Source organism: Parus major, chromosome 6, assembly GCF_001522545.3.
Source record: "Parus major isolate Abel chromosome 6, Parus_major1.1, whole genome shotgun sequence".
Classification (NCBI taxonomy): domain Eukaryota; kingdom Metazoa; phylum Chordata; class Aves; order Passeriformes; family Paridae; genus Parus; species Parus major.
Genome location: NC_031775.1, coordinates 6096354 through 6119051, shown reverse-complemented (window position 1 = coordinate 6119051; position 22698 = coordinate 6096354). Strand labels below are relative to the sequence as shown.

The 22698-nt window shown below is 37.0% G+C and overlaps 1 protein-coding gene across 7 annotated transcripts in view; it reads right to left on the bottom strand.

Moving 5' to 3' along the window:
- Nucleotides 1-1621: 1621 nt before the first annotated feature.
- The window catches only part of CCSER2 (coiled-coil serine rich protein 2), a 61814-nt gene continuing 40737 nt past the window's right edge, over nucleotides 1622-22698 (bottom strand). For 3 of the 7 annotated variants that reach the window (XM_033515500.1, XM_015633134.1, XM_015633137.1), the window contains one exon: nucleotides 1622-6885. In XM_033515500.1, the coding sequence (XP_033371391.1) occupies nucleotides 6064-6885 (822 nt within the window). In that variant the 3' untranslated portion in view covers nucleotides 1622-6063. Of the gene's footprint in view, nucleotides 6886-10631; nucleotides 10672-15284; nucleotides 15370-22698 lie in introns of all 7 variants that reach the window. The other 4 variants (XM_015633138.1, XM_033515501.1, XM_015633139.1 and 1 more) reach the window with 2 other exon arrangements.

The following is a 22698-nucleotide window of genomic DNA, read 5'->3' as shown; positions in this document are numbered from 1 at the left end:
CAGAGCCTGTGATAGCAGAAAGCATTTTAAACAGCTCAGAAGTTTTCAGATTATGCTCTGTTTTGGAGTAATCAAATTCAAAATCCTTATTAAGGTTTCTGGTCAATTACTTCTGCCTTCAGCGTCTTACTAAGAACTCAATCTGTATTTTCAGTGAGGACTTGGAGCAAGCCTGCAGGGCACCCCATATATTGTATAAGAGCTGAGGGCTCCTACTGCCTGTGGCTTCAGAGAAAATTATTAGAAATCCTAACAGAAACCCACCCTTTTAGCTTTCAGACTGACTGATCAGCACTAAATATCTGAGTAACTAATTTTTAGAGCTGGATCATTTATGTTTAAATGCCTTGTACTACAAGCCAATTCTTGTTTGAAACAGCAGGTAATACCCAAACCCAGGGCAAGCAGCAACTGCACATACCTGGTTGATGCTACAAATAGTTTAATATTAACTTGTCTTGTGGTTCAGCTGTATTCAATTGTGCTCATAAAACCTCACATTTCTGTCAAAGGGAAGGTGCCAGGGGTGTTCATTCTGGGTTGCAAAGGAAGGGAAATGTCTGAAATGTCTCACCCTCTCTCATCTTTTCCCCACGTGTAACATTCTGCCCAACAGCAGTAAAGCAGCTCTGCTCCAGTCAGGAGACCACTGCTTTCATTTTGGACAGCAGCAGGTTGCTCACCACTGCCAGGAAGACTTTGCCTCTGGATGAGGAAGACAGAAAAGGGGTCAGTCACAGCTTTTAGGGACACTGTTTCCATCGTCATTGCATCAGCTGTTAACACTCGATGATCATGTTGATAAGGATTAGACATCATGGTAACACAGTCTGCTCCACCAAGTAACAAAGAGCACGCTTACCCAGGAGGGTTACAGTGCAGGAGGATTCATTCACACTATCTTCCTTCTTGGGAACAAAGTTCAAACATTCTTAGTTTGAACCTGGAAACCCTGTTTTCACACCCCCAAAACCCCTGCAAATTTTCAAAGGCGATCTTGAAGCTAACATTAGGTTAAAGATTACAAGTGCCTGCCTGCAGTATTTTTAAAATGCTCTTTCTTCAAACTACAGGATTTTCTTCCCTTTTTGATCACAATTTCTAACTTGAACTTCCATCTACTGAAATAGGTCGGATTAATTAATGGAGCAGATTTCCTTTCATCTCAAGAACAGCAAACCATTCAAACCATGGGCAAAATACTGACATACAATTAGGACTTGCATATTAGCACAAGTTGTATTCATTTGGACTTCTGTGGTGAAATAACTCTCTGAAAGAATCTTACAATAATGATTTTAACTCGTTAAATACATAAATACTCTTCCTAACTGCACTACAAGTGCTATAACATACCTTTAAGAACTAGCCATCTCAGTCCATATTCATCTGCAATCAATACATTAAAATGTTCAGCTTTTCTATGTTTTTTCCCTCCCCTCCTTTTCTTTTTCCTTTAAGTCTCATGCTAAAAGCCTGCCATTTCTGTTTGAGAGACAATTCCAAGGAAAAAATCCACTCTCTATGTGTAAACCAAATCTCCCTGTCACCCTAGATTTTCTGTCTACATTTTGCACAATGACTCAAAAAAACATAGAAGTGAATAGTCAAGAGAAAGAGATACTTATTAGAATTATGACTTTAATTTTTATTCACTAGAGCAACATTGAGGAAAGAATTTTTACATACAGGTTTTTTAATCAACTTTACAAGCAAATTCCAATATACAGTATTTACTCTGGCCTGGGCTAAAAAACCAAAAACAACAAAGCAGATAGTAAGGATACCTCTTGTTTTAGCTACTATTGAATTGAAGATTTTGCTACACAGGAGTTATGTTGGTTTTATGGTGGTGCTTTTACAATTAAGTAGGCAGTGAGCAGCTTTACCATAACAGTGACTGAATTTCCTTGATAGCACAGTTGTAAGATGACTACTGAGCCCTACCACCAGGGTCACATTAAATCCACTCTGCTCAGAAAAAGCCTCTGTAACGAGATAAGGAACAGCTACAGAAGCCAAATTCAAGAACTGATTTCCATTTGTACGGCAAGAAAAAGTCTGTATTAAGAGGATTATGTGCTGTGCAAAACCAGAAATACTTCCCCCCCAACATGCAACCTACCCCAGTATGATACTTTAGAATGTGCATATGGCTGTGACATGCAAACAAAGGAAATCACACAAATGGTATTCAGTTTTCAGGCATCGTTACAACAAATCAGCATTTAGATCAAGGATTAAATGAACTGTACTGACCTATGATGCAGTCTAGTTGCTATGCCTACTCTCACTGCTACAAGATGGAAAGTTGAGGAACCCTTTCTCTTTTTTTTGGAACTGTATGAAAATTGTGTCATTTTTTGGATTTTCAGGGCCTTTGTAATTATTTTGAGAAAGTTGGAGAGATAATATTGCACTTCTTTTCTCAAAAGCATATTCTGGGACCATTATTCTATAAGAGCTATGCTAGTCCTAGGGAAATTTTGCCATTGGCTTTGATTGGCAGTAGGAAGTGCTAGCTTCAGGGAAGGAGAAGGTAATAATGATCTGGCTGTAACATCAGTGTTAGAATTCCACAGTTAAATTAAGGTCATTGCACAACAAAAACTCAGTACACTATATGAATACTTTTAAACATGCTAGAGTGCATATCGATCCTGTGAAAGTGATGTGAAAATACCTTGGAAACAGCAACACTACCAGGGAAATTTGTTTCAAACAAAAGCCACACACAGCAGGAGGCATCTAGATTATTTTAGGCACAACTCCAAGCAATAAAGCTCATTTAAAGTGCAATTCTGTTCTTTTCTTTTGTGTTTATTCACTTGTTAAAACATGTAATTGCCTCTGTACACACATACTGAACAGTAGTTTAATACTTTTGTGAATATTGCACAAAAGAATGAGAAATTAAAAAAAAATGGCAAAAAAATCAGTTTTATAAACCTAAAAAACCCCCTGAAGATATCAAATATTTAAATATACACATTTTGGATAATCTGCACCAGTACTGATGATATATCTGCACTTTCCATAAGGTAGATATGGTACCTGAAAATACTCACTTAATCCCATTTGACAAGCACTCTCAGTGCCCTCTCATCCAGCACTCCCCAAACCTCATCTTTCACCAAGGTTATGCTTCAAACCTCACTTCTTCACCACTTCTCTCCCAGCTGCCCATCTCCTGACAGGCTTTGCCATACTCTGGACTTACTATACATGCAACAGAGCCTTCCCTGGTAAAGTCTGAAGAGCCCAATCATGCAGTTGTCTTAGAGGGATGCGAGGTTAGCAGCTGAACACAAACACAAGCCAGGCTAGCATCTGTCTCATCCATGATCAAATCCTGCTGGCTCCAGCTCAGTGTCTCACTAATCTGTCAGAACAAAACAGGGAAATGCTATAAAAAAGGACTATTATCTACTTAAGTTCCTTTAATATATATATATACACACCCATATAAATATAGCATTTTCTTCTGGAAAAAAATTTAGGAACTGGTTTTTTTAATGAAAATTTTGATCATCTTGATATTCTTGGCTTAATTTGCTTTGATCATCTCCTTAATTTTCAGTAAAGGTGCAGATATGAATAAAGATGTAGATACTTGTACTTTTAAATGTAAACATAAAAATTGAAACATCACTAAATCAGGCTGGCAATACCTCCAGAGTAAGAAGCAGAATATGATGAATTTCTGGCAGTAACATTAGATGAAATTGTATTTTTACAGAAAATCATATACAACTAACAATAAAATCAGCTTCTCTTCAAGGAAAGTAAACTTAAAAAACACACCTTCCATAGAAATCTATATGGACCGGAAAATGAACCAGGAATCTGCTCATTCCCTCAGCAGTCTTTAAACTCCTGAGAAACACAGTTAGCTGCCAGGAGCTAGTTTTGGGGAATATAAAAAGTGAGTCTTATTTATTTCTTATTTTTATTCAAGTAAATACGTACACTAAATACCACTAATTCAATGCTTTTCATGGAGATAATTTTTTACCAGAGCATAACTGTTACTGCAATCTCAAGTTGTGATTTCTGACCCTATACCAACTGGAACAATTAACATTATTTGTCTTGTTATGTCTTGCTTACATTGTCATCGCCTCAGTTCATAGCAAGTCTTGCAGGTCCCTTATTTCAGACTGATGTACATAGTTCTGAAAAAGAATCTCCCCCTACCCATTTCCCCCCCCCCAAGCTTTTAATTTTTCCACTTCATTGTCAGTTAAATAAAATTACAGTGTGAGAAAGCCAAAATAATTATTGAATATCAACTATGAAAACTCAGGTGTGACAACTTTTTTTTCCTTCACCCAACTGAGGTATCCATTAGGACATGCCCAGTTAAAGGGCTTATATTATAGAATCTGAATACTGATTTATGAAATGTCTACACCTACTCACTTTAATTCTCTCAAAGAAAATACTGTAATGTATCAATGTCCTACAGCCAGAGCCTAGAACAAACTAACACTTTGTTGCATTTTACTGAGATTATGTGCTCTTCAGGAACAGATTCTGAGCCAAGTTGTTGCAACAGCTGTCTGCTGCTGTTGTTAAAACCACCTTCAGAACAGAAGAAAAAAGAACTCAACCAGTAACATCCGAAGAGTCATGGGAAAGACAGGAAGAATTGGAGATGGGATATAACATCAGATTTCTGGAAAGCCTCTTCACTGGATATGCGCATATGTAACTCACATCATTTGTGTCATGGTCCCAGAGTGCACCAAGACTACTTTCAGAAAAAATACTTCTCCTAGAGAGCACAAAAATGTAGATTTTTTTTTTTTTATGCTTAATTTCCCCAAAAAGCTCCTTACCAGGTATCATGCACTTCTTCAGAAATTACAAGAAAAAACCCAAACAAACACCAAAACAAAACAAAACCAAATTAAAAAAAAAAAAAAACAACCAAATAACACATCTTTGAAAAACTCTTAAGAGTACCAGCTCTGGATTAGGACATAATAGGATTACTCAAAGCATATAAGTAGGATTATTTTTTTTTTTCCTTTTTAAAAAATAGTTATATTTTTAATATAAGTTTTATTCTGTAAAATAGTTTCAAATTCTTACAGATATGGCAAAGTTTGTGCAAAATTTCAAGTCAGGTACTTCAGAGCCTTTCAATATTAAACAGAAATCAATAAATACAAGCAGAACAATAAAAGTTTAAAATATCAATTAAAATGCATGTTGTGCAACCTCAACATAGGTGTTCTGGACCCCTTATTCCCAGAGGCTCCCTACTTACCACTTCCTAAGAGCCTGCATTGGAAGGTTTGGATAAACATCCTTAGCACTGCATTTCAAGAATCTACCCGGTAATGTGTCTATTCAACACAATAAAAACATACCACAATCATTTAACAAATGAGGATGTTTAAGTGAGAAGATTCGTTTCACCCTGTGAAATCGGCCTAATGTCTGTGAACAGTGAAAACGGGATAAATAAAGAACAGAGCAACTTCAGATTACAGCAAAACAAAACAACACAACCCACCCAACCCATCAGATTAAATAACATTAAATATGACAGTCTTGAGAGAATGATAAATACAAGGATTTTTGCATAGGCCTCTGGAATACAGAGTCAGAATTATGGCCAATAAAACATCTGCTAGTCAGTCTAATTTTCTACCACTCTGACCTAATGAGTACTCAGAACCAAGAAGTCAAACAGAACAGCAATTTCATTGTCTAATAATTCAGAGAGGTATGAAATAATTTCTGCTATCCTGAAATAAATAGTGCAGCATTCTGGCATTTGTGGTCACCACAGACTTCAGCATTTGCTTAATGACTAAGATTGCAATACCATCTTTATTACAGACCAGCGATAAAATAAAGCACTCTCAAGAGAAACAGCTCATAACATCAGCCTCAGAACACGGCAGGATGGAGAATGCAAACCCCAAAGAAGATGCAGTTTGGAACAGTGACTCAGGATTTGCAGGCTGCAGGTAGAGCAGGCTCCAAGGCAGTCACAACACGGGAAGAGGCTAAGGGCGCGGCATCGTGCGGTGAGATGTGCGAGCGGCCTCAGTGTGTCTTTGGTTTCGGGAGGCGGGAGTGCCGACCAGGGGGCATGCTGTCTCCGGAGTGCAAACCAGAGGGGTGTGTCTGCACGTTTTCCTTTCTCTGGACTGGTGGCCTTGGGATGTTAGACTTTAGGGAGGTGTTCTGAGGCTCTGGAGGTACTGGTGTGGATTTCTGACTGCTCACTTGCTTGGATTTAACAAAGGACGTGGTTGGTGGGCGAAGTTTAGACACTTTCTGACTCTGTTTAACCTTTAGGTTATCCTGCCCAGATGTTTGCTGTGGCTGAGTCAAACTACTCGGTGGTAGACGCTCACATTCCTTGGAAGCAGTGGAATGATCTGCAGATCGTATGGGAACGGCCATGGTAGGAGGCACTAAAGCAGTTGGGGGTTTCACGATTCTCGAAGTCTTTGGCTGAGAAGCCTGGTTTGTGAATGAGGGTGGACCTTTCACAGATAATCCAGTCTGCACCTCTGGAGCATCAGCTCGTGTAGAGGTATGAAAGTGGGAACGAAGTGGTAATGTACCTTTCTTACTACTAGCCACCTCTCCAGGGTCTTCAGTGTTTTTGTTTTTCAAATTGTCCAAATATGATGGATTTTCATCTTTTGTGTTTAACTGTATGCTCGTTAAAGAGTTTATGTCATTCAGGTTATTTGGGAGAGAGATATTTGCAGCATTTGGACTCTGATGATTTCTACTGTCATGCAGATCTGGTTTATGATATTCACTGTGGGCCTCGGTATGTGGGGTTTTTATTAGTTTTCCCTGGGCGAGGTCTGTGGAATTGGGAAGGCTGCTGGAAGGCTGTAGTACTTGAGGCTGTTGAAGAGAAAATAACACAAGAATATATTATGCAGAGAAGACACCAGATACACTCAAAATCCAACGTGAGCTGACTGGATGCTTGATAAGGGCTGAATATCTGGGTTTTTAAATCAAAACTTTGACTTTGGCAAAACAAGATGGGTCATGGGATGCGCACAAACGGAACTTGTAACTGAAGTGGAAAAAATATACCAGCACTGAAATAAACAACAACATAAAGACGGAAAAAGAAACAGATTGGCTTAAAAAGGAAACATGAAGAGGGCATGGTTGATGGTTTCACCCAAATCTGCAGGACAGCTCAAAAATTAATGTCAATGCAGATCAATTCTAATAAGTGCTTAACCCAAAGCAACAGCTGTGTCCAGCTTTTATTTCTACTCACTGCATACTGACCTCAACCACCCCAACCCTTTTACTGTGCAGGCAGGCAGGGAGTTGGATGGACCACATGAACATTTCACAGGCCATTTCCTTGACTTACTGAGGCTAGAAAATCTGGTGGAAATATGTGCTAATCAGGCTACTGGCTAAGCTTAGGCAACTGTTTTATCTTGAACTGATTTTAAATGAGCTGATAAACAGAGTTCATGTGAATGTAGAGATCACACTCTACCACTGATAACCATGGGATAAAGAGAACTGTGGAAGATTTTACATTTTATCAGAAGATACAATCTAATCAGACACACATCAGACAAGAGAATTGCCAGTACCTCTTCTGAGTAATTTCTCTTTGCTCTGCCCTGTAAAGAGACTTAGAAGATTAATGGTGTACTAGCTTCACAAGACATCCTACATCTGCAACTTGGATACAGATTTTGGAAGCATTTTGGAAGCTTTACTAAAAATTCTGTAATTCATGGAAAGACTTAAAATCTACTAAAACCTAAACTACAGTTTTAGCAGGTTTGGATTATTTTTCTCATTTTCTTTACAAAGGAGGAGAACGAAACTCCTACCAACTAGTCATCACTCAGCTACCTGGATTCTTACCAGGTGTCAGGTTGCATGCACACAGTAAACAGGCCTATTCTGTTTACTAGTGAAATAGAGTAAATAAAAAAGAAGCAATGTTCGTTTGGGAGATTTGACTACAAGTGTTATTTTAGTCACTCTCCTGAATTAGTCACAAGTTCTAAAGAGAAAACCCATTATTTGTCTGGTCTTTTTAGCTCTTGAGTAAGCAAGAGGAATCCAGTGATAGCTGTGCATGCCAGATTCCTGTTACACATTTATGGTCATAGTAAACTCAGGACTCTAGGCTTTTCATCTTTTCCCTGGCAGGATTACTACTGAAAACTGAATCCTCAAAATTCCTCATCAAGGAAAAAAAAAAAAGTGGTTAATGAGAGGAAAATCGAAGATTCTCAGTCTATTTTTTATTTATGAGCAGTTTTTCCCTTTAGAATATAACAGTTGTCTTCTAAGGAAGGGCAAAATCTGGACCACTGACATCAGCTATCAGACACGTAAGGCAAATATCCTGAGCAGTCAAACAGTGATTATTTTGGAAAGACGGAAAAGATTTTAAAAAAAAGGCAAAGAAGTCTCCGAAATGGTGTCAAATGAGTACCAAAACATTATTCCTTATGTGACCCAAAACTAGCTTAACTTTGTGAATCCTTCTTAACCATACAACCCCACAGGAAGGAAATGTTAAACACAAGGAATAGTTCTGTACACTGAGAGCTTAAGTAAAATTAGTCCTCCAGATGTTTTTCCATTTTCCAGTGTTTATGTTTGGGTTACAGAAGTTATTATCCTTCCAGTCTAGGAGTTGACAGGCCAATGTTAGCCAAAATGATTTACTGATTTGAGATCTCACCTGCAAAACCAAAACTGCTAATAATTAATGCAGAAAACAAAGCAATATGTACCTGATTCCCATGCAAATACTACAACAAATAAATAATATTTTCTAATCTCACTTGAAGTAAAAAAAATTAAAACATTTATAACCCACAGTATTCTGTCAAATGTGGAAAAATAATTGTCAGAAAATTTTTCTCCCCCAACTAGGAAGAGTTTTTAGATGCTAGTCTTCAAAAACACAGATAAATATCTAACCTAATAAGAAAAGTTCTAACTCAATATCAAATAATTCTAGCAATACTAATCAACAAAATTAAAAAATTGATAAGTTACAGAAGAAACTAAATTTGTATGATAAGTTGAGTTAAACACAAACACATCTGAAGTACAACAAAGCCATCAAGGTTTCAATAATGCTGTTTGAATTCTTCTGACAAATGCTAGGTAGTATTTGAGCTCTTCCCTTTGAGCAATTTTGCATTTTACATATAAAAATAGTCATATACATGTTTTCCTCATTATCTTTTATAACCTTAAAAGGTCTAAGCAGCTTATTACCTAGAAAGTTAGCGATACTAAAGTAGAAAATGGCTATGTGCTCAGAATTATGAGGACACTAAAGCTCTGGTATCATCTTTGTCCAGCTGTTTTAAATACTGTACCGTGTTCTAATTGTCTATTTCTACTCAAGATCTGTCCAATTATCACAATGACAGATTTTCATATCATCAAATTTCTACATGCATTAACACTCAAAATGACACTAAAAGCAGCAAAATGCCACGTGAAAAATATGCACTAACAGTTCACAAGGTATCCAACACTGACAACTGTATTATTGTCACCCACAGCTCCTATCTTTGCATTAAATACAAGTTCTCCTTTTACAAAGAAAGTCTTTGAAATTCTGACCATGCTACTGGTAAAAACAATAAGCCAGCTGAAGGACTGAAGTACTTGATGAATTCCATCACATAAAGGAGGAAAAAGATAAAGAAGCATTCTGCCTTCCAGGCACAATATTTTATTTCATGCAAGTCCTGAAAAAAGGATATCATCTGCATTGTTTTGAATGCACTTCTGGTAATATTTCTGGGATGGGACAGACCATGATTTGGAATAGATTGCCATACTACCCAGACTTCTATTTATGTCCCATAAAGAAAACATGCAGGTAGATAAACACCTGCACTCCTTTGGGATGCTCCTAAAATGCAAAGTTGGACTCAAACATTTCAAGTACAATGCAACTGAAGACACTTAGTTCTGCTCAAACTGAAAATACACTAGACAAAGTGCCTTATGCACATGCTCTTTTTTCTGCACAAAGAAACAGATTTTTCTGTACTGACAAGAGTACAGAAAAAGACTTCCAAATATTGATGCACTATTCAAAATTACTCAATTCAGTCCCTACCTCATTAGTCTAAGAGATTTTTCTATTATTTCTCTCGAATAAAACTGGCTGTTACATCATCCAGAGAAAGATGACATGATGACATCCACGACGAGGATTACCACTATTATCAGTGGTTATCAAGCTGCTGAGGTTGTATTAGCTGTGTGCTGGAAAACTGAAACATTATGTTGTACTGTTAAAGAAGTTAAATGGACTGTCAAAGTCAAAAATGTGGTCATGACATTCATCTCATTGTGATATTCATTCATTAGCTGAAAATTCCCTTCAGTTTTGCTTTGTTTATTTTGATCCCCATCTCGATTCCCTTTATAATACCTCTGTATAATGAAATAAAGGCATTTTCTCCCTGCAGTATCTCTGAGGAAGGAGAGAAGCGATGCAATGGAAAATCCAAGAACTGCATGCACATCTCCCACGGACATGCATCATGCATAGGGCAAAGAAAAAACCCAACAGTGAAAATGTGTGAGGGGGAGATGGGAATAAATCTGAAGTTGTACTGTACCACGCTTTATCACAGAAGTAATGGACTAACTTCTCAACTCCTTGCCAATGGCATAATGGAAAGCAGAGACAAGAAAAAGACAAGGACAATGATGTCAGAGGACCAAGACAAAACAATGAGCAATTGCCATGACAGAACTGCAACTTTTCAACATTTCAATTGCAATTACCATGTCCCCCAGTGGTTTTTAATCCTCCTTCAAGAAACAAATAGCAACAGTATTTAAGTAATGCAGTACAAACACATTTATAGCAAGACCTGCTATGGAATACCTTTGCTCTTATAACTTCAAGGTTCTTAGCAGTTAATCTCTCACATTACAAATACTGCAACTAGGATTTGTGTGTATATGTACACATATACAGAGGTATTTGTGTATATGTACAGCTATATAGAAGAAAAATCTTTGCCTCCATGCATATGTAATATGCAATGTTCAATATCTAACCTTGAATAGCAAGGTCATTAAAGGCACAGCATTCCATCCTTGGATCATACTGCCCATATTTCAATAACTCATCTTCCTAGCAACTCACCCATGAGCTGGAAGAGACGACTGCTACAGGTTCTTTTTGGAAAGGGGTGGAAGGGAAGGGTCACAAACCCTACTATGTAATTCTTTCATTTCCTCATCAGTTCTGGCATCCTTCCTGTCACTGCCTTGGCAGAGGATAAGCTATCATTTCAAACAACAGCCTGTTCAGACACAGCCCTGCTGAAAGGCTGCATCAGACAGCTCTCATTTTCCACCTCTAGAAAACATTAACATTTCACACCTTAAACCTGTAGCATTTGCTAATACCTTCTTTTTGAACTTTTTTTTTTCTTTCCTTTTGATCTAGCTATATAATATCCTTATTTCAGCATTAAAATATAGGATTCTGCAGTATGGAGAATGAGTTCAAATAATGACACAAAACAACTGTATTTTTTTTAAACCATCATTCACCACAGCCACGAGGCTAGAAAAATAATGGGTATTGTGGCAAAGCATTATTTTTTTTCCTGCACAGTCTGTAAAGAAACTCCAACTTAGAAAATTTTATTTTTTTGAAGAAAAATTTCTTCAAGTAATATATAACTACATCAAAAGAACTATTTCATCCACAAATGTAGATGTATGTGCAGGAATCAAATAAATATGACCATACACATAATCAAGGTGTTTTTTGCAAAAATAAATTTAATTATGTACAAGAGACATTTCTCTTGTAGTTGACCCTGAAAGTCCTGAAGTTGGGAGGAAAGGAGTTTTTCTTAAAAGACTCTTCTTCATATAGCTGAACGCTCTTGGAGCAAAAATAATTACATAAAAAAGGCAATGTAATGATTCCAGGATATTTTTAATAATTTGTCACAGAACTACCTAGCTAATGCTTTAGAGCAATGTGGTTCTAACACAAACACTTCGTACACCCTACAAAGCTGTACCAGTCAATAAAGCTTTGGAAACATTTCAGTGCATTTCAGAGCAATGTGTCTTTGTTTAAAAGCAAATGCATGAAAAAGCACAGCCTGTATCTGATTTACAGTCACTGGCATAGCATAGCTTTCCTCCTGGTGATAACAAGCTGTGCATCACCTGCTAGAATTGCTTAGATATCTGCAATACTTACATACAAAAAGTCTAAATGCTTCTTCCAGGACATGCACAGTAAGTGGAGATGTAACAACTGCAGTGCTTGAATAACAAAGCAGTTTTGATCAGCATTTCTGTGTGGAGAAGCACTTGGGCTAAGGGGCCTAGAGAAGGTGGTGTAATATTTTTGTATTACAACACAAACTCATGATTGCTTCCTTACCAATGAGTATTCAAAATGTTTGTTTCTAGACATTTCTAGACATCATTAAAGCTCCAGAACACAACTGGAAAGGTTTTAACTGTATTGAACAAAGTTTGAAATGTCATCAAAATTTGCTTATATCCTATAACCAAAAGAAAAGTAAATGACCATTACACAGGAGTTTAGTTCAAGACACATCAGAATTACACGAACAAAATGATATGGTTTTTATTCCTAAAATGAGAAAAGCAATGTACTGTTATCAAAGTGTTTATGAAACACAAAGCACTGAATTGTTTCCAAGGCTGGTGAAAAAACATGAAATTAATAAATGTGGAAGTATTAAAAATTAATTATCATTAAAAGTGAAAAACATACATCCAGTGCTGAAGTGTACTGCAGCGCAGTGAGGCAAGTTCAGCAGCAGGTGTGCTGACATTGTGAGATTGTGACATTGGTGCTTAGAGAGAACCATAAACCTACACTAGTGTAATATTACCTAGCAGAGATATATTTCCTGTCTTGTACAGCAGGAGGGCAATTATTTTTAGTTGTTTATACACTGTAATACAAACAGTTTACAGATTTACACCCTTATAATCTACAGTGCCTGTAAGTGATCTATGTATCAATCAGCTATCAATAGCACAGTGAAGAAACCTGCAGAATTCACAGGCAGAGATGATATTTTAGGTTCAGGATTCAGAAGTTAGGAAAGAAGTGCCTGACTTCCATGTCTATACAGAAAACATAATCAGATAAAACCTGAGACTACTTCATGTTTCCATCATCTTCTCTGTATTATTGCAAAAGAACACTGACATTAGTGTTTCAGGCTGTCCTACACTCAGTGGTGATGCCCAGCTCAGCAGTTGCCTCAAAACCCCATATTTGGCATTTCATATAAGCTCAAAAACCAGAACACTGAAACCGCTGAGACAAGTGGGAAAGAAGGATACTAGTGACCGTTCCAGTAATGTTCTACTTTACAGAACTGTTTACACAGTGATAAATGATTGAGTTTATTAAGAGTTTCATCAAAAATGTCTAAGGAACCTTCTAATTTATACCATATTTTTATTCCCAGTGTTGCTCTATAGAGTAGACCTAAGGCTTAAAGAAAAAAGCTAGGAACACTCCACTAGTGGAAACTTACTTTCCTAGATAATACATTAGTTACAATTTAGGTTAACTAGTCAAGGTCCCATTTTCCTTTACTTTACTTCCTTTACTAGCAATTCATTGAATGCATACTAAAAATTAAAAAAAAAAAATAATAAATTAATCTAATAAAATAATAAAATTTAATATAAAAATATATAATATGCATACTAAAAATTCCAACCTGCATTAGTAATAAAAGTTTACTATGGAATCCTGAATACGAGGCCACCCTTGTCATTTGAGGGATGAGGTGGAGGCTCAGAAAACTATCAAGATTAGCAAGCAAAGTCTTCCTCTTCAGCTAAGCAGCCACTGTGAGTGATGTGACACCAGAGGCTCATGTGGTAGCTGGGACACCATCCTCCCATTCCAACTCTCCAGTCACCAAACCCCAAAACCGTAACATTTATATGATCCTCAGGGCTAGAACTGATCGCCTTGAAGTTAGTCTGTTGATAGGACACTGAATCACCCAGGCTGTGCTACTGCTGGCCCCTCCACACAGCAACAGAAGGCACACTCATCGGATTTTGGGGTTCTACGTTCGTTACACACACAGAATCCCACATCAAACACCACAGAAAAACGAAGCACATCCCTTGTTGCACAGAGAAAAGCCCATGAAACAGGCTGTACATTCCTGATGAGTTGTTTACATGAATATTGTCACAGAAAAATCAAGAGAGTATTTGAAGAACAGTTTATAAAATATTAGATTTTTTTTTTTTTTTTGGTTATTGATATAAGTAAGGATCATTGCAGTGGGAAATATATGTAAGCTTAGTTTTCCAAGGTGCAGCTTACTCTTCAGATCTCCATTGGCCCCGGAAATCTTACTTTGCTTCTATAATTTTCCTTTATTTCTTTTACAAATACACTCTTGAGCTTTGCTAGGCACTGTAATTTGCAAATTACAGTACATTTAAAAAATATAACTTTAGCGTTATGAAGTAGTTATATTTCTTCAAACACTTATCTGTTCAAAATGCAGTACCAAAGCACAAAATAAGACTTACCATTTCTCTATGTCTACGTAAGCATACAGTTTTAAAATCAGCAATTGTCTTTTGTTTTGCAGATCCAAGCCAAGTGAACAAATGCATCTTACATCAGCCCACATTGTAGCTAGCACATAAGGAACAATAAATCATGCAAGTTGGGCAACAGCCACTTCCAATGTAAGAGAAGCCTTTTTACAACAAATACCGGGGGTGTGTGGGGAAGAAATTAGTTTGAGGGAAGCCATTCTGAAAAGTTAAAGCTTTTTGTGAGAGACAATGCAAGTGACACTTTCCCACCAACACTTTTCTGTACAACCACAATGCATTCACGTGAACACACCCATGGACGCGCGTGCGGACACGTGAGCAAACAGAACACACATGGACAGGAGAGTGCATCACAGCCATGGAAAACAGGGAAATGCAGCAAGCAAGACTGATGTTAAGACAAGACTGGAAACAAGGGCCTACTCGGGTTTGCCTGAAGAACTGCTGAGGTCTATTGGCGTTTAATAACTGTTATAAAACTAAAAGTTGTAGCTGCTCGTACGCTGGCCAAAGGAAGCAGTTTGTTAGCCACAGACTATCGTGTATGACTGGAGATCTGCCTGAGAGAGGAGGAGACTACGAGATGAACAGTGCGTGCAAAGGGGAAGCTTCTACTGGAACACGGTGAGGGAGATGAGTGAGAGGTACAGACTCACTCTGTCTGCGGTGCGGTGGAACACTCCGAGGGATGCCCTGGAATGAGCCCTGCCAGGGAGAGAAGGAGGGAGCAGAATACCCACCCTGTGCAGAAAGAGAGAGGGGGAAAAGTATAATAAAAAAAGAGAACAGGGAAAAACAAGACACCAAAAAGCCACACTGTTCTTTTTCTTTATGCCCCAGAAAGGTATCATTATATTTTCAGTTGTTCTACTTTGTAAAAGCAAGTGCAACATGCTACCAAAGCCCAGATGTCCTAAACTAGTCAGAAATCTTACAAAATACCTCTGATTTTTTTCAATATATAAGCACACATTTCTAAAATAGTTTTAGGGGAAGAGTACAAAAGCTGAGCCTTTAATGATTAAAAACACATGATAAAATTGTATTTTTACAGCTTTCAAAAGTATTTCAGAAATGCCTCCTATTAGAAATGTTACCAAGTAGTAGCTTGCTTAGTTCTGATCTACTGGAAAACCAGTCAACTTTAGCTTACAAAAGTTTCTAATCCATAGAAACAAATTTTCCAGCAAGTCCTGGTGCTTTAGAGGCCACTTTACTCCAGTTTCATCAGTATTATTATTGTGGAAGAGAAGAGGTGACATAGAACTGTTTTCCTTGCACTTTGCTCTTGGAGCTTGACACTTCTCTCAGAGGATCAGGGAACTATGCAGATCCATGCAGTGCAGGGTTTGCATGTCAGAGCTCTCAATAACCAGAAGTGTGACACACTGTGGTTGCTACATTCTCAGAACAAGAAAAAGTAATTTTGTTATTACTTTTCCTTTTCCCCACATCCTTACCTTTGCAAATCCAAGCTGCAACTTCCCTCTTAAACAACACAATCTTAATTTCCTATTTCAGCAGGACAGGTTTAAGGATTTACAATCCTTTTGCCATTTAAGTGGCTGAAAACTGCTTTTCTGAGTAACACTGGTACTACAGTAATGACTGCCCCACTGCCTCCTGACCAACAGCAACAAACTGTGACTACTCTGAGAGCCAGCAGGCTGAAGGAATCTGAACAGCACCTGCATGACAGAAAACACGAACCCAGTTTGCCCCTCCTCTCCAGTCTCTGCTGCAGATTTCACTGCCATGGCTGTAAATAGTAAAGTATTTTACTTCCATGCTGCTTTTAAGACAATGTTAAACATCACATTATTTCTATAAATATTCTGCTTTTATTTGTCTTAGGAGAGTTTTAAACATTTCCCTGATCTTCCAGTTATCCTTACCTAATCAGATTTTAGCCAGCATTATTTCAGGTTTCAGTACTGCTAAGATGAAACTTAACAATTGCATTTAACCAAGTCTTAGAATCTGCTAGTCAGAACACTTTTCATCTAGAATAGGAAATAAAGAAAAAAGCCTGACAAGACTCCTTTATTGTTCTCCAGAAGCTGAGATAAAACAATTATTGCAGCAAAATCTAAGGGGAAGAATGAAATAAGTTCTTCAGTCTGATTATCTCTAGATGGAGGTATTGATTACCTAATGTGTTCTTATAGTCCTCCATCAGTGGACATTAAGATCACAATTTTTAGACTGCTGCATGTAAATGCTGGAACACAATTAGCTTCATTCAAGCAATGTGACAAAATAATATAATGTGCTGCATCAGCTGAATAGGTACACACATTAAATACATAAATAGTCCTGAGAACACAATTTATCCATCAATGACTGATGAGAAAATTATCAAACGCTTTGGATTTTCATAGTGCAATACAAAAGAACACCACATTTCACATGTTTGCTCACATTTCATCCAAAATTGTGTCAGGGTGCTGGAAAACCAAGAAAAACTCTTTCCATTCTCTAAACATAAATGAAACTCCACATAGGAGAAAGCACCTTACCACCAAGCACAAGTGTGATTTTGCACAGACCCATCTGAGTTGGCAATGGGCTTTTTCCAGACTTCTTTGAAATTTTTACCATGTTAAGAATGGAGGTGACCATTTTATATCCTCTCCTTTTTACTCTCTGAAAAGAGAGATTAAGAGAAGCACGAGCCATCTGAGCTACATAACAGCTAGGACACTATTGTAAAGGCAAAGAAATATTTACATGTCTTGATACATTCCAGAAATATTTAAGCATCCATATTAGCACTTCAAAGCACAGCACTAAGTACAGTCTTCTCAAAAATTCTTCACAGTATTTTATCATTGCTCTGACTGGAGAGATAAATGAAGAAAGTGCAAGTGACTTCCTTGAATCTTTTGCCTGATGAACTGAACTGGTCTCCAGGCGTATTTTAATCCCCTTCTCCCAAATGCTGCAGTTGGCATTGCTTCATATAGGTAAGTTTCAAATAAATGCCAGATTTTTTTGTAATAGATGAATAAATAATTTTTTTTTTCTAAAAATACCCCAAAACAACTGTTGTTTAATTGTACAATAAAGAAGGTAATTAAAATCAACATCAATTTAAAAAGTAAGGATCAGCAGATACAGCACTGAGAATGTGTTGAGTGTTGACTTAAACAGATTATAAAAATTATAAAGAATGTTCCAATCCCATTGATATAGAACATGAAGATTTAGTATCTGCAAATATGCCTGTTTTACAAAAAGATTAATTTCATTTTAATAGTAATTATTGTTCAAAACTCCATCTAACAAGTTTACCAAGCTTTCTCCTTTAAACATCAACTCAGATTCATCTCCTATTACTCCAATATGCACTGAGGTTCCCAAGAAATCCAAAGAGGAGGAAAAAAGAAACACTTAATAATACATCTCCTCAGATGATGGTACATATTCAAAATACACAGATAATGTGGCAGTTTTCTTCCAAAAGTAAGAAAGAAGAAAAACCTGAATCACCACTTATTTATTACAATGTCTATAAAACTCACAAGGCAAGGAATTCTAGAATTGAAAGATGAGAACATGACTTACCTCAACTTCTACTAAAAAAAACCAAACCCAAACAAAAAAAATCTGATGGAATTCTTCTGTGCTCTGAAGCAACTTTGTCCATTAAGACTTTAATGTTAGACAGCAGTTTGAACAGTCCCTCCCCACAGCTATTATGTGCATCCAGCCACTACCCTTAAATCCCATTCCTCTTATTTTCCAGATAATGGATTTGTGAAATAGCAAAGGAATCCCCAAAGAGAAATTTAAAACAACATGAGATTCAGGAGTAGAAAAATAAGAGCAGCTGAGATAAAGCAGCCTACAAACCAGAAGGACAAATGCTCTTCTGAGATCCTGATGAATTGTACTGTTGCTTTATGTTGTACTAAATGCTTTATGAAATTCTGACTATAAATGCACTGGGAAAGCCTGGTGGCTGTTTCTTTTTTTAAATGCTACTATTAAGACTAAGGCCAGAGTTTTTCATTGTTAGTTATGAGCAGACTTCAGCCTTAGAATAAGAAATCACATGAACATAAGCAATTGCTTCTGCCAGGAAAGGAGAAGCAAAGTATTTCCAAGGTATTGCTGCACAGTAATTTTAGCCCAACAGCCAGATATTCCAGTTCTTTTCCCAAGGATACACCAACATGCAAAACTGCTACTGCTTTAAAAAGTCTTTTCTGCTGCAGAAACAATTACAAATACAGCAAAGATCCTTTTTTAAATTCATACAACTGGAGCCTCTGAGCACTTCAATGAGAAGATGTTTTTTGCTGCCTCTCACCAAGCACTGCCAGTTGTCTCAGAGCTTCACATCATGAACAAACCTAGAATGACAGGCTTCAATAGTGAGGCAAAGAAAATGTTTCTACAGCAGTCTTCTCTTACTGACCTAGTACCCAGAAAGAGAGCACAAATGAGCACATGCAATACTCTCTTTCTGAAAGTATTCAGATGAAAAGCATCACCAACCTAGTGTTATGTGCTGCTTTACACTAAACCAACAAGAAGGGTTCAAGGATATCTCTACTGTGTAGTCCCTACATGTCATGCACAGTCACAGCACAAGAGACATGTGCACAGTATGACCACCTAGTCCAGCTGAGGTTTTGTTTCACCAAGTACATGTATAAGAACAGGAAGCAAACAGCAGAGCATTGGAGAGTGACAGAAACCAAGGATGGATGTGAAGATGAACACATACAGTGACTGAACTTCAAAAGCTGCAAGTTTAAATTAATGGTTGTGAAGATGACACATACAGGATGTTCAAGGCTTAGGTGGAAGGACATCAAACCTTCTGGATTAAAAACCTTCTGGACTAAAACCAGAAGGACAACAATACACAAAGACAAAGGATTACAAAGGTTCATCAAAACAACTGACGTGAAAGGAATGACAAACTGAAACAAAATTCAAAAGAGAGGCAAAGAATATCTCAGTGCAAAAGTAGAGAAAAGATGGAACAAAGAACAAGATCATGCATGCTCCCACACAAATTGACAGGTTCTGTTGTCATTTTAGCAGAGACAAGAATTAACTTGTACACACATTTAGGCAGCAAAGCTCATTCTCATCACTGTGAGCTGTTACCAAGGGGAAACACCCAGCTTTTACTGTACACACTATTTCCTCTTCCAGGGAGTGGAAGAGAAACCAGCAACTACAAGGAACTGGTCCTCACAGGCCAGAGTCTTCTGCAGGTATCTTGGACCAAATTCAGGACTTCACAGTTTGCTCGCATGTCACTTACTTCTCAGTATCTGCAAACATCCTTTCCAGCCCAAGAAACCAAATGATTTATTGATAAAAAATTGACTTCTAACCCCTTTACCCTCAAAGTCTTGAAAATATCAGTATTTACTATTAGACAAATATCCTGCAAAGCCTGAAAGTCAAGTGTGGCAATGGATAATACAGTTTTTCTTTCTTGTAAGCTGTCCATTAACACTAATTTCTTCAAGTAATTTTTATCTTCTTCCAGGGTTTGGTTATTTTCTTCCATGACAGTAAAATCATGAGACACACTAAATGGAATGAATTCTGTGCAAGAGACCTGTAAGAGATCCTTTCAGAAATGTCATGGTCTACCTTGCCAGCAAATATTTGTACAAGCCATTATCCCAAGGATGGCTAACCAAGAATAAAACACAAACAATAAGAAGTTACCTAAATTTTAAGCATCCTGCCAGGACACTTAAAAGAAATACCAGGTCACAGACACAGCAAACAGGCAGTAAGTAGCGACCTATTAATTTTTAAGTAGTCAAATTTCCCAAATATTTCTTTCCAGACTGTGGTTTTTATTATGTGAGCACTAAGTTCCAAGAATTAAGTTAAAGTTACACAACTTCCACTTAGGTACATATTTACCTTTAAATATGAAAAAACCTAAAATTACTTTGAAAAACTGTGGTCCCTGAAGAGAACACCAGACAAGTTTATAATCACATTAGAATGGGCCATTTTCTACAAATATTTAATAACAAAGAAAATATGTGAACATGACTTTTAAAAACTAATATGTTTAATGATATCTACTTATTTATTTAATGGCAGAACAATGAATTGATCAGAAATTCCAGCCACTTCAAATGGTCAGCTGAATTGCTGCAATTCATATGGTCTTAAATTCCTAACTGAAATAGCTGCTTTACACTCTCACTGCTTCCTAGTGCATTCTAGCATCTATTCTTTATGACACACTACATTAACAATGTTTGTTAAGCATGTTTCAGTAAGCATTTATAGTATTCCTTGGAACACTAAATCACTGTGTTCCCAGACTGGTACTGACTTCTAAAGAATAAACACATTGTATCAGTTCTGATTTTTATAGAATATATAGAATTTATAAATAGTCACACTAATTTTGAAAATTTTGATACCTGAAGTACCTAATATCCACCATAATTTAAAATGACTGGCATCAACACTAATAGAAAAAACTGAAATAGATAAATATTCATCAAAATTGAAAACTATTAACAAGCTTAGAAGAGCAAAAACCTAAGATGCCTCAAAGGAGCCATTCTGTCATTGCCAAGATTTCAATTACAATTTGGTTTAAAAATAAAAAAGCTAGTCTATATATATATATATATATATATATAAAACCCTAGTCTACATAAAAACCTGATAATTTAATAAACATTATTTCATTATTTATACCATATATAGGACCAAAACCCATGATTTTTCTTAGTCTTTATTCTTAGATCAGTTTTCTATATTAAATGACCATTAAACTGAACAGGAATGTTAATAAAGCAAAACCATTTCTTGAAGAGGCTGTTCGGATTTGAGTAGTGAGAATGTCTTCCTTAGGTGTCTCCTTCTATTTATTATACTCTAACGTCAAGAAAATAAGAGCTGAATGTCTCCTTTCTATTGCAACAGATGTTTTTGTTATTAGGTTCCAAATCAAAAATTATTTTATACATTTACATGTCTATTAAGCCATGCAAGGAAGCATCCAAATGCATGTTAGCAGAGGAAGCATTAAACCAGAAAGTTGAGGTCTGACCATTAGAACTGAAATTTGGCTGCACCAGGCAGACCATTTGCTCCTTGAAGAAATCCCACATTACAGAGTTCCTGTTTCTGTTGGCTGACAGAAAGCCTGTAACTTACAAATATGCATGTGAAGACACTGAAAAAACCCAAAAAACATGCCCAAGGCATTCTGCCAAAACTTCCCAGCTATCAAAAGGTCCTGAAAATCAGCATAGTTTCAGAATTTTTTAACAGTTCATGTACTGTCCTAAGTCCTTTATCAAATTAATGAGAAACTTTGCACATGGATAAAAGTACCAAGTTGTTTGGACTGTGCAGGTAAAATGATCATATGCCTAGAAATGTGTATGTGTATCATATAGAGATATCCACACACCCAACCACAATACAGCACAGCTTCCTTCAGCTCTTCTTCAAGATACTGTCCCTTAACACAAACTTTCTCCTGACAAAAAACCTCATCTTTTTGAACAAAATTACAATGTAACTTAAAAAAAATATACTGGCTAACCTGACCCAAACCAGACAATTGTGCTGAGTGACTCCTTGTGCTTGACACAGCAACTCAAATTCCCCATCTTCTCCAACAGCTTTGTCATATCAATTAATGCCACAAGTTGCACAAACTTTGTGTAGTTAGCAACTAACTTTCCAAGACTATTAATCTTGTCTCTGAAGCCATGTGATAAATGAGCTAGAAAAAAAAGAAGATGGAAACAATAGACACTAACCTTGTAACAGTATGAATGCATGAAGACATCCAATGAACAGCAATCACATGAAATTAAATTGGGAAAAAGAAACAATGCAAGGGCTCAGAAGCCCCAAAGTAAAAGAGAAGAAACAAATGGGATGAACCAGGATGTTACATGTACATGGGAGAGAATAAGTGTCAAAGCAACCCAGAAGCTACATAAGGTTATAATCCTATGACAGTGGGTTCTTATCAGACAGAAAGGTTGAAGACATGGGTAAGGCTGTTTGCCAGTAACTGGTGAACATACAGCTTAGTGGTGCCTCTGC